This window comes from Phalaenopsis equestris, unplaced genomic scaffold, assembly GCF_001263595.1.
Source record: "Phalaenopsis equestris unplaced genomic scaffold, ASM126359v1 Scaffold000180, whole genome shotgun sequence".
Lineage (NCBI taxonomy): Eukaryota > Viridiplantae > Streptophyta > Magnoliopsida > Asparagales > Orchidaceae > Phalaenopsis > Phalaenopsis equestris.
The window spans coordinates 1,002,832-1,020,504 of NW_018164622.1; the positions used below are offsets into that span (position 1 = coordinate 1,002,832).

The following is a 17,673-nucleotide window of genomic DNA, read 5'->3' on the forward strand; positions in this document are numbered from 1 at the left end:
CATGGATATGGTTTGCTCTTCAAAATATCTGAAAACCGTGAAATTGAGGTATACACAGATACCAAGTGGACAAAAGAGAACCAATAGGAAAACAATCAATGAATATTATTCTTATGTCTGGGGCAATCTCATCATGGGGAGAAGTAAAGATTAAGTTGGTTTCTTTTGGAGCAGTCAACAAACCAAATATCGTGCTCATGTATTAGAAATATATGAGGAAATGTAGATTCAATGGCTATTAAGAGAACTTAAAGTTGAGACAAAAGCCAAAACTAAGATCTTGGGCGATAGCCCAACATCTATTAGTATAGCAATAATCTTATGCATCATGATAGAACAAAATACATCAAAATTAACCTATACTTCATCTCAAAAAAGGTCAACAATGAAATGTTCAACAAAGCTATGTTCCTACATGACTTCAAATTGTTCATAATCTCATCAAAGCACTATGAAAGGCCAGTCATGATGAATTAAAATCCAAGCTTGATTTGTACAGTATATACAATCCAACTTGAGGAGTGTTGGAAAGTGCTAATCCACATCCCTGGTTATGAGAGAATTTAATTCCTTCTCTCAAAATATATTTCACTAATTGTGTTTCCTTCTATTAGATATTTCCTATTGTATGTTTTTCCTATTTGGTAATATTATTATTTTATTTCCTTTCTTTATTATATATATGTTAAAAGTGTAATTCATTGAGATGCGGGAAATAAAATTATTTGGCAGATTACTACACAAACCCCTTCCAACTTTTTTTTCCACGATCTTTTGATCAATCCATCAATAGATTTTATTCATTCTAGACCTTGGTAACAAATTGCACTATCTTCCAACTGTTTGGACTAGGAATTCAATGCACCACTTTCTACTTAAAAATTTTTTTTGCAGTTTGACAGATATTCTATGTAAAAAATTTGTGTTCAGAAACCCTATGATAAGAGTGAAAATTGCACTCTTTCATGGTTTATGGGAAGCTCTTCTGGCACACAATAGTTGTAAGATCTTGGAATTACTTTATTGCAGGATGTTTGTGTATTATCATAGAAATATAATTATAATCAATCAGATTTAGAAAAAAAAAAGCAGTCAAAAAACATTGCCCAACAGAACCAATGCAATAGATGTAGCATTAGTTCATATGACAACGAAAGCACAAATATTCATCATTTGCCCAAATTACACTATTTCGCATTCAAATCTTGCTCTTTTTCCTTCAGTGCCGTGTCCCGCTTGTAATAGAAACTCGTTGTCTCAAACAAAGAGAACAACAAAATGCAGCAGTTGGATAAGATCATACTTCATTTCTGTAGACTTCCTTCAAGTCTCTCTATTGCAGCGCCAACTGCACTAGTATTTGTGGCCCCAGTACTATCAGACTGTAGGATCTGTTTATTTGCCTTCTCAACAAGCTTAATATGAAGCCATCCTGGAAAATGTAATCCTCAAGTAGTTAAACAGTTGTGCTATATCTGAGAAAACAGAAAAACACAAAATAAATGACTGTAAAAATGAAAATATCATTGCCATAAAATTAGCTAATAGTGTAATAGAGGTGCAGAAAAGCATTCATTTTCGTAATCATGGGATCTAAACACATTCGCAAATTCAGCATGGAAAGAAATTGGTGTCAAGTGGAATTTTATGGTGTGCAAAATAAGTCTTAAATGCTGCTTTATGCTGGATGAACAAGCCTTGCACTTTCATAGGAGAGTATTAGAGGGAAGACTGAGAACAATGATTAGATTAATTCCAATATGATTCCAAAGTTGTCATGAAAATATAGAGGAGAGACTACCAACCCTCTTCATACTAGTCATAGCCATAGAACGTTAAGAAGATGGGTAGTTGCATCGCTGACTGATTCAAACAAAATTTGTAGTGACATTATTCTTAAATTAACCCGGCCAAATTGCATCTGTCAAGACATGGAATAACAATGTCCAAATTAAAAACATTACTTCATGGCGGCTAAAGTGTATGGCATCATTTGTTTGCATTTTAGACCTCAGATTGTTTTTATTACATCTTTGGAAATTTTCTTCCAAAAAATAACTACAGTGAGCCAAATCAAAGAGAGAGAAAGTGTGAGAGAGAGAAGTAAAAGATGCATTCACGAATTACCAAGAGGATAACATATTCCAGCTCCAAGTGCAGAGCCAAGCAAGACATTTCTAGCACGCCACTTCACTGAGCCTGGTACTGCATCAATAAAGAGCAGGTGTTGAAATTAAACATGATTTTGACTTATAACTAGTAACGGCAGATATATAATAATTAAAAACTAAATTGACATAAAATAAAAAATAAAAAGATAACTTCTTTCTTGAACGAAACCGTAAGGCTAGGAGTAATAAAATACAAGCGTTTGAGATAAATCTTTAATTAGAGACCTCTAAGAAAATACCGAAAGAGAACAACATAAGCTGAAGCCAGATCCAAAAGTTATGAGTTGAACTTTATTAGGAAGGAGGCACAATGAGAGGAATTTTACTAAACAAAATGTGAAAGAATTACAGAACAAGACCAACAATAGAAAGACAGCAGGCAATTTCATATTATCTTTTCAATTTCAAAAACCAATGTGAGTGGTTTTTTGTCTTCCTATTTGATGTGTAAATTGGAATCTACATGAATTAAAATGGAAATAAAAACATTTGCTGAGAAAAGAGAAGAAATAATTCTATTTAATAAAAACATCACATCGCTACACGATAAGGGTTGATGTGAATTTGTATTAGGATATTCTGTTCCAAAATTTCCCATTTAGATGGCCATCGACTAATCAATTACTACACTAATGAAGCTGAATAGAATTGGAATTTCGATACATCATAAAACAGAACTAATATCAAGACATCATAAAACTGAAGTAATATCCATGTGTGGAAATTAGTAGCACATGCGCAATAAACACAGAAATAAAGTTTAAATTCAGAAAAAAAAAAACTACTTTACTCACGTATTAGGCCAAACATAGCAGCTGTAGCTGAACCAGCTCCAGCAACATTAAGTGCATCATGAACTCCACGCCTATCAGCAAGAAGGTTTAGTAAACCGTAGAATGTTGCAGTAAACATGCCAAGACGAATGCCGCCAATTATAGAACCGCGAGCCACTTGAATGAACCTCTTCTCCATTGCATCTCTCATCAACTGGTACTGCTCACGCTTATCAGTTGTACTCCCAAGCTTTAACATGACTTCTGCATCCTTGCTCTGAGAAAAAATATAAGACTTTTTATAGACAGGAAACAAGCTTATATGAAAACTATGACATTTCATGTTTCTCAAGCCAAGTCAATTTCTATGGAGACATTATTAGATTTTCAAAAGCATTTCCATGTACTTCCAATTTGGCTAACGGGGTCGAGAAAACAGGATGATTTTCTCTATACATAGAAAAATGCATAACAAAAATAAAGTTTTGTTTTATTTAGGTTTTTAGTTGTTTAATTTAAATTATGATTCTAGATTAACTTTATTTATTTTACTGGATAAATTATCATTTTTAGGTAATCTTTACGTTTGAATTTGAAATAGAATTTGACCTGATTTCTATCATATCATTATAACCCTGTTTATATAAATAGAGATTACTAGAATGTAGTTAAAAAAATTAATGAATGGGTTAAATTAGAACCTATTCCCATTTAACTTGAGAGTTTCTCTCTTCCTGAAGATCTGGCTTCTTCTCTCCCGATATTGCTCTATTTCATTTGATATTGAAACCCAATCCAACTCCATTCACTAAGGACCTAGCTACATTGTGTAGCATCACGTATTCACCATTCTGTGCCCTCCATGAAGCCTTTACTACATTTTTACCATCTTTTTGCCTCAGTGCATTGCAACTCAACTTGAGTCCACACATGCTTGCTAGAATTACTCTATGTTGCATGGTTGCATCTAAAATTTTTGCTCCCACATTCTTAGCTCACTATTCAGCATTATCAATAGAATCCATATTCCTTAATGATAAAAGTTTCCAATTCCATCATTCAGTTTGATGAAATTCTTATTTGTTATTATCACATCAAGGAAACAAAGAATATTGATTGTTCAATATGAATAGCTTATATACGGAAGATATATGGCAGAAACAAAAGCATGACTAGAGGATTCCAAAATTATCTATATTCACTACAGGCTCAACATTAAATATTTCATCATTGGTCATAACCATCTCCATGATAAAAGATATTTTGAATAGAATTTAGATCTAGCTAGGGATGTTTGGATATACCTTATTGCTTGTAAGTTTTAAAAGCCAAGTTTAAGGAAACCTTCAATTATCAGTACAAATCACATATAAACCAATTTCTATAATTTCTACAAATCAAAAAGAAGTACCAATTTTACAATTTTAAACATCTCAATCACAACCATAAGATCAAAAATCTAACCTGTATTCTGTGTTATTCTATGCTGATTATTATTGCAAAGATCTGTCATTTTTTCTAAAATGAACTTGATGATAATTGAGAGCCATCATAAGTAGTTAAGCCTCTTTATGAATAGCTTTAATTTCAGATAATATCAAAATGTAATTTGAAGATTAAGTCAAAGCATGCAATTGAGATATTCTCAATTGAGTCAAAGACACAATATGATCGACATATCATTATCCGTATAGGATTCTTCTCTAGAACTGTAGTTTGATCCATATATGTCAAAATAACTTTCCGTTACCTCATCAACAACACAAATTGAGTTCCCTGTAATCAATTCTACACCCTTCATGAGACTCAAATTTTATATAAGATTGTTTAAAGAAAGATGTATGATGCATTGGACCATCCAAAACTAACACCTCTAAATTCTTATATATGTCTAGCCTGGGCGCATCACACATTCAAAGGATTTTTTTTTTTTTTTTGAAATTTGAGACACTTTATTCACATAAAAGAAGATTAGAAAAATCATAACATCACACATTCAAAGGATTTTTCTTTTTTTTTTTTGAAATTTGAGAGACACGCCCAACTTTATTCACATAAAAGAAGATTAGAAAAATCATATTAATCAGAAACCAAAGAGGAGAAATGCAAAATACATCAAGAAACTAAAACAAAGATAGTAATGATGGATAAACTGAAGGTCCCCGCTTGAAAGTAGAAGTCCAGCGAGATAGCCTTTTGAATCCAACTAATTGCAGGAGAATCGGTAGCAACAAACAAAAACTCAAACTCTTAGCTGAAATATAGAAGAAACTTGGACGAAAACATAGAAAACTTGAATTAAATCAACATAACTCATGCAAAGCTGAAAAAATGAGTTACAAAATTATGTCGACTCGTAGAAACTAGAATATCTAGAAGAAGAAAATGACTGCCCCAAAGCAACAGAAGAACCTTCAAGCTCATAATAGAACATGTACCTCCTATGGTGCTCCATCCAGTTAAACTGGTCCTAGATTACGAAGAACTCACAAACTCCAAGCCGGAATCAAGTAAAACAATCAACAACAACATGAACAAACACAACAATAGCAAACATTTATCCCACTAAGTGGGGTCGGCTACATGAATCCTTTTTGTCCATTGTGTCCTATTGAGTGTCATATTTTAATTTAATTCTGATAAATTAAGATCATTTTTTATACAATCTGCCCAAGTTTTTCTAGGTCTACCTCTGCCTTTCTTAACATAAGTCGAATCTAAAACATCTACTCTCCTAATCGGATCAACAGATGGTCGACGTTTAATGTGACCAACCATCTAAGACGACTCTCTCTAATTTTGTCTGTCTGTAGCTACACCAACCCTATCCCGGATATATTCATTTCACATTTTGTCTCTAAGTATAAAGCCACTCATCCACCTAATCATCCCCATCTCAGCAACACTGCGGCAACCTTTAACTTCGTTTTATGCTTGTCTTTTCAAGGTCAATATTCAGGGCCATAGAGCATTGCAATTCTCACCACCAAGTTTTCCTTTCAGTCTAAGCAGTACTTTTCTATCATGCAATAGGCCCAAAGCATTCCTCCACTTAAACCAACCAACCTGAATTTTACTAATAGCATCGCCATCTATATCACCATCACTTTGAACAACAGACCTGAGACATCTAAAGTGTTCACACCTTTTAATAAGTTGATCGTCCATAGTTACAATTCTGTCACTAGAGATACTACTACAAAAATTAAGTTCCTTGTATTCAGTTGTAGTTCTACTCAAATGAAAGCTTTTAGACTCCAATGTAGACCTCCATAATTCAATTTTTTCCTGAGCTTTCTCACTCGTCTTATCTACGAGAAGGATATCATCAACAAAAAGCATACACCAAGGTACATCCTCCTGTAAATGTCCAGTTAGAACATCCATAACTAAAGAAAAAAGATATGGGTTTAAACTAATCCTTGATATAACTGAAATAGAAGGATGTAATCTAACAAAAATAGGAAAATATTTCATCAATCCTCCATCTGTTCGGAACACAAGTAACAACTCTAATATAAATATCTTTAATGACATGAATATAAGTCATATCAACACCTTTCTTTTCAAGAACTCTCCAAAGGATATCCATTGTAACCTTATCGTAAGCTTTTTCTAAATCAATAAAAATCATATGTAGATCCTTTTTATTATCTCTGAACTTCTCCATCAAACCTCTCAATAAATGTATAGTTTCCTTAGTAGACTTGCCTGACATAAATCCAAATTGATTACGAGAAATCTTTGTAATGCGTCTTAACCTATATTCAATTACCCTCTCCCATAATTTCAAAGTATGACACCTCAACTTAATTCCTCTATAATTTGCACGCTCTTATGCATCCCCTTTATTCTTAAAAATGGGGGCCAAAATACTCTTCCTCCACTCCTGAGGTATCTTTTTAGTTTTTAAAATAATTTTAAAGAGTTTAATAAGCCAAGAAACTCTCAAATCTTTTATATATTCGCACACTTCAATTGGGATATCATCAGATCCTTCAGACTTTCCACCATTGATTTTTTTAAATCCTCCTCAACTTTTTTTTTACTAATGCGACGGTAAAAATGAAACATTTTATTATTAGTAACAATATTAAGATCACTAAGATTGATTATATTTTCTGAAACTTCATTAAAAAACTTATCAAAATAACTCACCCACCTATGTTGAATATCTTTTTCTAAGTAAAACAATCCATCCGATAAAATTTCAATGAGGCAGTAAAATAAGAAGTTAAAGAATTCTTGAGGAATAGAGACCAATAGCTCATATTATTTATCTTCCTCAATCCTAATGAGAAGAATATAGAGAAAAGATGTCTGTCCATCCATCAGCAACCACTGAATAAATCTTAAAAGAGATATCATTAGAACAGAGACCGGAATATGGTTGAGCCCATGACCTAATGAGATTCATTATAGCAATCCAATGCATCTTATAATGAAAGATGCAAACTTTCGTATAGTATCTATAACTTATCAGAAAAAGAAAAGTAGAAGACCAACTGTAGTATCTGTAAATATCATGAAGCAGAAAACAGAAACTCATTAAACTATAATTAATTTTCCAAATCAATTACAGCAAGGCAAAAAATTTCGATGAAGTAAATGACTGAGCACGGATCCAAATCTTCAGAACAAGACCAAAACTTCCAGCTAATTAACCGATTCTCCAAGAAGAATTAGCAAGTTATTTAAAGTCGCTGTAAAGCAAACTGGAGAGAATTATAATAACTTGTAGAGTACTTTGATGTGATGAGGAATATCGACTTTAAATTTGAATTTGTTACTAATTGATAGTCCAAAAAATATTCTGAGAAGGAAAATCAGCAGAATTAATTGAATTTCTAAGGACTATGTTATTCCTTTCAATCCAAATATGATGTGCAATGACCTAAATTGCAAGCAAATAAAATCGCTTGACCACATTGTTGTCAAGAGTATCAGCATGAAAAAGAGCTTCGAAATGTTGCCACCAACAACGAAAAAACTCTCATTAGGAGCACATATTCTCAAAAGAGCTTGTGAGTAAGGACTTTCGAAAAATAAGTGTGTGAGTCTCACAAGTAAAATGACAGTGAACACAATTGTAAAAGCAGGAAGGCCCTTCAATTTTAGGCCCATGATGGATTATTTTCCAGACTGTAAGAGAAAATCTGAGAGAAAATCCTTTGCACCAAAAGTATTTGCTCCAATTAACCTTGGCAAGGTTATTATAAAAAAGGTGATAAACTCGTCGATCCTCATAACCCTCATAACCCAGCCATAGATATGCTTTAGCATTCTCCCGAATAGGTGTATTCTGGATAAGTTGTAAACAACTAACAGGAACAAAGTTATTAGACTTCATTCAGCTTTAGTATGCATGAGATAGCAAAATCAAGTAAAAACAACTGGGTCAAATTTTTCAAAAAGAGAACAACCTTCTAGCAATGGGTCAAAAAGAAGAAAAGATACTATTGAAATTAATATGAATTAATATGAAATGATAAGCAATCTCTAGATCTCATAGTCACTCTTAGCAAATCTTTCCAAAATGTGAAAACTTTAGTGAACTTGTGTCATAGAGAACAATAGTGTCTAGGAAAAGATAGGAGTTGAATTGTAATTCCTCCAGATAATTTTTGCCTTACAAATCACATTAAAGTTGTCCAAGTTGGGGATGTCGAGGTCACCATATTCCTTAGGAAGTGTTGTGGTATTCCAAGCAATGTTATATAATGTTATATAATTTCTTTCCTTGAGAACTATGATGTACAAGATTATAACATGAAGAAAAAATCTTTCTTCTCAAACCGTTAGGAATATTAGTAGATCCGAGCCAATAGTATAAATAGCTCCAAATAGAAGTTTTGAAAAGCTATAGTCTATCAGCCGCAGAAAGTAATTTTTGTTTCCATCCGAGAAGATAAAAATTAACTCTATCCAAACCTTTATGGCAGTCTAAAGCATTCAGCATGCTACCTTTAATGACAACACCCAAATAATCCCAAGGTAGAACTTATGTTGAAAACTGCTACCAGCACAATTTTGTTGTTAAAGAGTGCAGTTGACTAATTTAGAGAAACAAATGGCTGATTCAGAGGCATTAACACAAAGATTAGTGATCCTATTAAAGATGTTTATCATGAGAGAGAGTTAATGGACTGTAAACTAGCATTTCCAAATACCAGCAAGTCATCAGCATAAATAAAATGAGAGAAAGCTTGATGACAAGAAGAATTTATAATAACATTAAAGTGTTCCAATAGAGATGAGAAAGCATCCATAACTGAAGCAAAAATGTATGGGCATAAAGGGCAGCCGTGTCTTAATCCCAAATTGAATGAAAAGTAGCTTTTAATCTCTGTGTTCAGGAGAACAGGAAAATGTATATCATCAGCACATGCTTGTATCGACTTAATGAAAATAATAGGAAAGCCCATCCTCCCCATCCGGTTATAAAGGAAATGTCTATTGAAATCATCAAAATCTTCCCATAAATCGAATTTAGAGCAAATTCTTTTTGAAACATTGGATGTATTAAAACAATAAAGAAATTCGTTAGCTGAGATAATGTTGACTGCTATACCTCTAACAGCAACAAAAATAGCTTGTGATTTGTGAATGATGCTAAGGAGAATAAGCTTGAGTCTATCAGCCAATAATTTTTTGATAACTTTGTCGATAGCATTACAAATAGAAATTGGTTGAAAATCATTAAGATTTTGAGCATACAGTTTTTTAGGAATAAAGATTATGGCAGAGTTTTTAACTCATCTTTGAAGGGTAAACTTTTTAAAAAATATATTTTATAGTCTCAATGCAATCCTTCACAAGAATATCCCAAGTGTTTTTATAAAATTCGAAAGTAAAACCGTCCGGTCCCCGAGCTTTATTGGATCCTATTGAAAAAAAAGCTTTTATAATATCCAAATCAGAGAGATAAGCAATAAGCTCTGTAGCATCATTAGAATTTTTATATTGAAGAACAGGAAAAGTATTATCTTCACAGAGCCCATGATTGGAATTATTAAGTCAGTCAGAAAAATAAGAGAAGCATGTGCAGCAATATCATCCTGAGAATTAAGAGAATGGTTATCAACAAGTAGTGCTTTGATAGTGCAAGAATTATTCCTAACTTTGATTCTTTAAATAAAAAAATTAATGTCGTCCACTCTTTTAAAAAGCCATAAGTATTTGGCTCTTTGTTTAATCACTTATATTTACAAGCAAAAGAGTTAGCCGAATCTTATTGAATGGAAGAGGCTTGAACAATAAAATTATTATTGATAGCATCATTCTCCAACTAAGCAAAAATATGAGTTTGCTTCAACTTATGGTCTTTAATCGTGGAGGAAATAGTATTTGAAGATTTTCATTTCCACTTTTATAAAGCATATTTAGTATTTTTGAATTTATTGTATAGAGTGAACGTATGACTATCCTTCGTAGTATTGTTCGAGATGGAAGAAATTATAAGATGAAAGTCCAGAAAATGACTAACATAGTTTTTATAAAGAAATTTGCACTTACACTTAGTATCATGCCCAAAATGGATAGAAATAAGAAAATGATCCGAAGTGAGAGGCTCCATAACTTTATAGTATGAAAAGGGAAAAGATTCCATCCACATATTATCACACAAAAGCCCTATCTAAAAGTCAACGAATAGAGTTATAAATTTATTGTTTGAACCAACTAAAAGAATGACCTACATTTTGAAGCTCAAAGAGTTCAAAGTTAAAAATGCATTCATTAAAATAAATAATTTTACTTGGGATAGGAAGAGTCCCTCCAATTTTCTCATACAGCTTCTTATACAATTGAAATCCTCCAAGATAATCCATGGCCCATTAACAGAATTTGCCATAGTCAAAATAGCATTCCGGAGATATTTACGCTTCGTAGCATAATTTTCAGCTTAAACAAAAGTGATATAGAAAGAAATGTCAGCTGAATAGTTAATGAAGCCATGTATATACTGAACATGAGTATGCAAAAGTTCTAAGGGAATTACAGAAGGATTCCATTTTATCCAAATACCTCTATTCCCAGACAACTTTAAATTATCCAGACTATCCTAAGCAGGAAAAAGCTTTGAGGTAAGAGGAGTGAATTAAAGAGAGAGGAAGAAATTTTTGTTTCAAGCAAGCGCATCATATCAATATGATTCTCCTTAAAAAGATTTATGCAATCTGAAACACAAATATCTAAGCATATTCAACACAAATTCCAAGAAATAATGTTTGGAAAAAAACATAATGAAATTAATAATGAGAAGAACCCCCTTTGCCTCTTCCTTTCTTACCTTTGGAAGAGGAACAAATAGAGGAAGAAAGATCAACAAAGACAACAAGAAAGGTTTGTGTTATTAGGCAGTGAAGTATGGTGAAGCAGAGAAGATGTAGTAGCTTGAAATATACCATTATTATTGATAGGGGCTTTACAAACATGCAAAATAGGGTCCTTTGATCATCAAAAGGGGCTTCAGCCGATGATTCCCACTACAAGCAGGGGAGGAAGGTGGGTTATTTAGATCTGGTGCAAGGTTTCTAGAAGATTTAACAAATTGAATAGGTTGTGCTGAGGAAGAAAGAGGGGGTCTCTCTCTCTCCCCTCGTATGTGTGTGAGTGTACCAATGGATTCCAGCATCTTATCTACAATTGCTGTCTCAAAAAATCTTAACCGAACAAAGGCAAAACGGAGAAGATGGTAGATTAAGTAAAACTGCATCACTGAGTGAAAAACTTTAAATCCTAACAAATGTCAAACAGCCATCATGATAGAGACAAGACACGCTAGCAAACAAATTCTTCATAGTTGCAAGCATAGAAACCCGGACATGGGAGAATAAAAAAATATAAGACATAAGTAAAATAACCCTACATAAAACCAAGCCACATATTTCAAACAAGTTAAAATAAGAAAATAACTGAAAAAAGAAAATGCTTAGGAAGAGAGTTATATGTAATCTGAGCGTTTAGAAATAGAAGAAAACAGACGAATGTCTTGATTAAAGATGATGAAGCTGTTGCACCAAGAAGAAAACAAAAAATTGGAAACCCTATAAGATTTAATATATGTTTGTCTTACTATCACAAGTATTCCTTTCATTTCTAGATGCTCCAGAGATCAACACTTCTTGTTTGAAACGAGAAACCATGGAAAAGGAGCATATGCAGTGCAACATTGATTTGAAAACTCTTAAGAGAAAATTTCTCAAATAATTCCCTGTTTATCAACTAGTTGTCAGTGTGCAAGGAAAAGAGCTTGAAGCCTGGAGACAAACGGAAGAAGGAATAAAAGATATGGTAGCAATAGCAAACTCTTCATTGAATGCAGATGAGCAAAGCAACAACTTACCACAGATGAAGCAGCCTCCTTGCTTCCTCCATAAAGTATGCCAGCCAGTACACCCATGACAGTTGCTGTACCCCAATTTCCAGTTCCTACAAGTCTTGGAGTAGAATGTTCCTGAAAAGATAATTAAAGGGCAATAAAAAATTAGCTAACTTGCTCACCTGAACAATGAATATAGCAAAAAATTAAACTTTACGATCCAAGGTAAGGGAATACGGAGAAAATGAGTTTCTTTAAATCAGTGGCAATGAACTACTACTTATTTGATAGTTTTCCTAGCAACATAGAGTAAGCTGCTTCAAAACCGAACAAGAATTCTTTTTAAAAAGTAGCTTGGACACTTGAACATAAAAGCGCACAGAAATATGTATAAAAGACGATTAGAATCACTGTTAAACTCATAATAGATGAATTGCTTCGTTCAAGAAGTAATGAATGTTGTAAAATAAATTAGAGCCAAAATAATTATTCTAGAGTCACATTTGAGACTCAAGAAGCAATTACCCTTTCATCCTGTCCCTGGCTGAAATTGTCTGTATCACCCATGTGTAGCAATTTGCACGGATAAATCAAAATAATAGCCTTCCTGGAGAGAAACAGGGGAAAAGAAAATTTAACAAGTTCATAAATCAGGTTACAGATATAATAATTGAGTGATTAATGGAAGATGATAAATGGAAAACAAAATTTTGAATCCAAAAGCATTGCAGTGGAGCTAAAATTGACATGTGAGAACCTTTAACAAAATGAAAGTTTAGGTCTCGAATTTAGATTTGATAGTTGAGTAAGAGAAACAAGAAATTTAAAATACTAGTAATATGAATAAAGAAGAAGGGGAAGAGAGCTAAGCAAACCTGGTGGAGAATCGGAAACAATTTTTTAAACCCTTGATGCAGATCAACCTAAGTAAATGGCCAAGAAGACAAGCTTAATAGGTCGGATTCAACAGGGCGGCCCCTAGGCGACTCAATATGTATTTGACCCACAATAATCAATAAAGGATTTTTGTCATATGAGCACAAAAAATGAGTTCACCAAAACAGACTTACCCTCCAGATGATAGGCAGACTTGGGCTCATTTGCAAAAGCTTTTAAATAGGATTTTACAATTCATTTGGCTGTAATACTCAAGTAAATGACTATTAGCACAACTCCATCTTCTCCACATTTCCGATTGTGATTTGCTCCTGGCTTTTAACAGTCGAGATCCAGAGTTTACGGTGGAAGAAGTTCACCTTAAAACAACTACCGCATGATCTCCACCACAGAAATTGCCATCCCCAGATCCCTCCAACTTTGCCTCCACATCTATCAGACTAGGGTGGTAAGGCATTGGCAAGTTAACAAGTGCTTTTCTCCAACAATCCTTCACCACAGTCCCCATGGCATCATCAGTTTCTTCAAATAAAATTGATTCCAGTTTTCCCAACTTTCAAGCAGAGCACCAAAAAAAAAAAAAGAATTGTATTCAAAACGAGAATTGTATTCAAAACGGTTTTTTTATGAGCATTTACAGATGAGTATTACTAGAATGTATGTACAAGCTACGCTTTCAAAAAGTCTAGTCTTTCAGCTAATCCTCGATGGTTTGAATTCTGCCCTTCATTATTTGATTGATCGTGACTTTAAAATAGAGCACCATCACACTCACTTTCTTCCCTTTCTTCCCTTTCTTCCTCCCTTCCTTGTCAGTTTCTGCATGAGCATTCAAGTCCATGGCAGAACCTGAATCTACATCTTGATGAGCAGGAGGAAGTCCGCAGTCATTCACATGGAATGCCACTCTTATTACTTTCAATAATAAGAACTCTTTGTATCCAATAAATTTATTTGTCCTTTTCTATTTCTAATAATGGAAAGTATAAAAAAATTATGGGTAAATCTGTTAAAACCGAAATTTTGAATACTTCAATAACTGCTTGACTTTATTGACAGCTGAATCAGATTAAATGAGATTTACAATCTTTAAGAATATATGGATATTTTTGTCTTTTGTATGAAAAAAAGGTAAAAGCTAGTTGTTTCGCCAAACATAAAAACAACATTTTCTGTTTAAAAAATCATAAAAAAAAGGTTCGATTTTCGGACAGTTAGCGGCGTAGCTACAGCAGCTTTAAAATATTGTTCTCAAAAGTAGATTTTAAAAAAAAATCTGTAAAAGTAAAAGCTCAACCAAACAAACCCTTAATCACAGCCAAAAGAAGCATCCACTAAGGCTCAAGAACGACTTCAACTCCATCCAAATTGGTTTTCATGGACCAAACAAGCTACATCGGCTCTACGATCACTGATGCATCCCAATTTAATCCAAAGAATAGGTGGCCTCTTGAACGATTTGGACACCCAACCCAAGCTTGTATAAAGCAACAAGCCCTCGTTCTCCCAATTCTTTTGTTTACACATATATTGCTCATTTTGTAGCCTTATCTGTAGTACTTGAGATATAAGATTTAAACTAATAAATCTCAAGAAGAGCCAAGGGTTGGCGTTATTTGACTCTTTTCCTCCTAATCAATTATACCTCAAGCAATCCAATAGTTCAAGTGTGGCCTATGAGTAGTTGAGGATTTAACATGCTTTTAAGTGCAGTGAGCGTGAACGCAAGTCTAAAACTGAAAGAGGCATTCAAAGATTTTTCGAAGGACCCAACATAGATACAACCAGAGAAGTAATCCTAAAAAAAGATTATGTTGGTTTGAAAGAGCAGCACTTCATAACTATGACACAATTGACAGCAATTGAAAGAGACATTAACGGATAAACTAGGAAACGTGATCAAGGGGGCCTAGACTATATACCAAGAACGGCACTAAGTGCACGCCAGCTAAAGGAATCGACTAACTCGACTGAAATGAGAATAAACAATTAAGGAAGAACATTGCAATCTCCAGATGAGACCTATTAAGGAAGAGTCAATTCCTGAGCCCAGAGGCCCAAGGAATGGACTGAAAGAAAGCCTCAATTATTGAATGCCTTCTCTAAAGATTTGCTAAAATCAGGGCTCCCCTCCTGAGCCCAGAGGCTCGAGGAATGGACTGAAAGAAAGCCTCAATTATTGCCTTCTCTAAAGATTTGCTAAAATCAGGGCTCCCCCATAGTTCAAAATCCCTCATCTGGGCTTTTATAGATGTTAACCACGTACTTTAAGCCCATGATGTCACTCATCATCAATGATGCACTAATGTGTTGACTCCTTTTCATAAATCTCAAAGAATTGGCCGTTAGATAATTCTTCGCATATTGATTGGAATCATCGCTTCCTTTTTAAAACTAAAAAGGATGTTCAGCACCCAATTCGTTAGAGCTCAACAACCATGGAAAAACTCACAAATGGAGTTGAGAATGCATCAAAAGACTGAAAAGCTCCTCAAAACTTTCATAACTAGGTTTCAAAGAGAAATGTTGAAAATTATAGATCTGAAATCAATTGTTGCCCAAGCCACAATGACCCAAGGACTCCCAGAATGATCATTCAAAATAACTCTCGTTCTACAAAAGCTAAGTACATCGCCTGCATTGGTTGAACTTGTCAATGCACACATAAACCATTGTGAATTAAATCAAACAAAAAGGCTTAGACAATTCTGCCGAGAACCAACTCATCCCAAGATATCGCAATTAGACATGATTCACCTACAGCCCATACGATCATATTACCAAAACCCATGAATCCACCAGCTATTAAGGCTAATGCCAATCAAAAGAAGAAGCAACCACCAGTTGGCCAACAAGCCATCATCAACATCCCATCTCGTAAACACCCAACTAAAGATATCAAAGGCTGACTTAAAACAATCTAGAGTAAGAAATACTTCAAGCATCTACACCTTATGAAAGTGAGACCTCGGCGAATAAATATGACCAAATATTGTGTGTTCCATAAGGATCACAAAAATTATGACATGAAAATTTATCACCACCTCCGTAATCTAGTGGAAGAACTCATTCGTGTGGGAAAACTAAAAGGTTTCATGCTAATTGACAATAGTAGAATGCCAAAAAAAGAGCAAATGATGGAACAGAGAAATAACAATCTCAACTTGTTCCATCCATAGCCCGCCATTCTAGGCCCCATGGAAGATGCATGTTGATTCAACCTCAAGTGACTACAATTAGAAGATGTAAACTTAACCACAAGAACATGAACACCAACAATGGAAATCATACCGGTGACATTCTCTGAAGCTGACAAGCCAAATTGGTGGATTGGTGGAAACCCCTGACAAGCCAATTGGTGGAAACCCCCTCCAATGATGGAATTGTGGTTACTGTCATGATCTATTGGTGGAAACCTCCTCCAATGATGGAATTGTGGTTACTGTCATGATCTCAAATTTTCAATTAGGAAAAATATTAATCAGCATAAAAAACTCGATTAATATCATTTTTAAGAGTACGTTTGAAAAGATAAAAATTCAATGAACTCGCCTGCCACGCAACATAGGCTCTATGTATGGGTTTTCAAGAGAAAGAATGGACACCTAAGAACCAATAACCCTACTAATCACCCGAGGGGAAGATCAACAATTAACCATGATGGCTACTTTCATAAGCTTCTTGGGTGCACATCTCTACATATCTATAGCAAACAAAACCCCTACAAGAGGAAAAGATAATCACAATTCAAAAAGAGCAATAAAAGTCCAAGATTTATAATCTCGTGGCTGCAAAAAAAGAGAAGTCAAGAGGAGATAGTGAATGTGGAGAAACAAGTCATAAGTAACCTAGAAACCTCAAATAAAGTAAAAGATGTGTCGACTGAAGAAGACCTCGATCGCACCTTTCAGATTAGTTCAACTTTTGAGGTACAGTACAATGATAAGTTGTTGAAGACATTAAGGAAAAATATCGAGGTATACGTTCCGTCGCTAAACGAAATGCTAAGTCGACAAAGAAGTCACTTGCCATCAAATACATGTCGATAAGAGCATCAGACAAATCAAGTAAGAAATTAGACCCATAACATCAACATTGGTCGACCCAATACACGAAGTACAAAAGTTAATCAATGTTGGTTTTATCAGAAAGCTATAGTGTCCCCTAAATAGGTTTCTAGTGCCCAAGTCAAGCAAGAAGTGACAAATGTGCGTCGATTTTAATAATCAAAATTTAAAATTTGACATGTCTCAAGGATAGCTATACATGCCCTAGATGAATATGCAACCTACTTCCAAGTTATGAACTTTCTAAATGCTTTCTCATATTATCATTAATTTGAAAGCATCTGGCAAACATAAAAAAATAGCTTTCATGACGGGATATTTATCACAATGTATAGTTCTATGCGGACAACTTATTAGAGGGCCATGGACCATATCTTCAAAGTGCAAAAGAGAAGAAATGTAGAGGTCTATGTAGACAACTTGTTGGTTAAAAGTAAAATTTC

General features: G+C 34.1%; 1 protein-coding gene across 5 annotated transcripts in view; it reads right to left on the minus strand.

Moving 5' to 3' along the window:
• Nucleotides 1-1,165: 1,165 nt before the first annotated feature.
• LOC110022318 overlaps nt 1,166-17,673 on the minus strand; it is a 48,925-nt gene continuing 32,417 nt past the window's right edge. For 2 of the 5 annotated variants that reach the window (XM_020721193.1, XM_020721194.1), the window contains exons 2-6: nt 12,792-12,873; nt 12,291-12,401; nt 2,966-3,221; nt 2,128-2,205; nt 1,166-1,432 (exon numbers count right to left, since the gene is read on the minus strand). In XM_020721193.1, the coding sequence (XP_020576852.1) occupies nt 1,305-1,432; nt 2,128-2,205; nt 2,966-3,221; nt 12,291-12,401; nt 12,792-12,833 (615 nt within the window). In that variant the 5' untranslated portion in view covers nt 12,834-12,873 and the 3' untranslated portion in view covers nt 1,166-1,304. Of the gene's footprint in view, nt 1,476-2,127; nt 2,206-2,965; nt 3,222-12,290; nt 12,402-12,791; nt 12,874-13,141; nt 13,345-16,454; nt 16,494-16,576; nt 16,599-17,673 lie in introns of those variants that run through there. The other 3 variants (XM_020721196.1, XM_020721192.1, XM_020721195.1) reach the window with 3 other exon arrangements.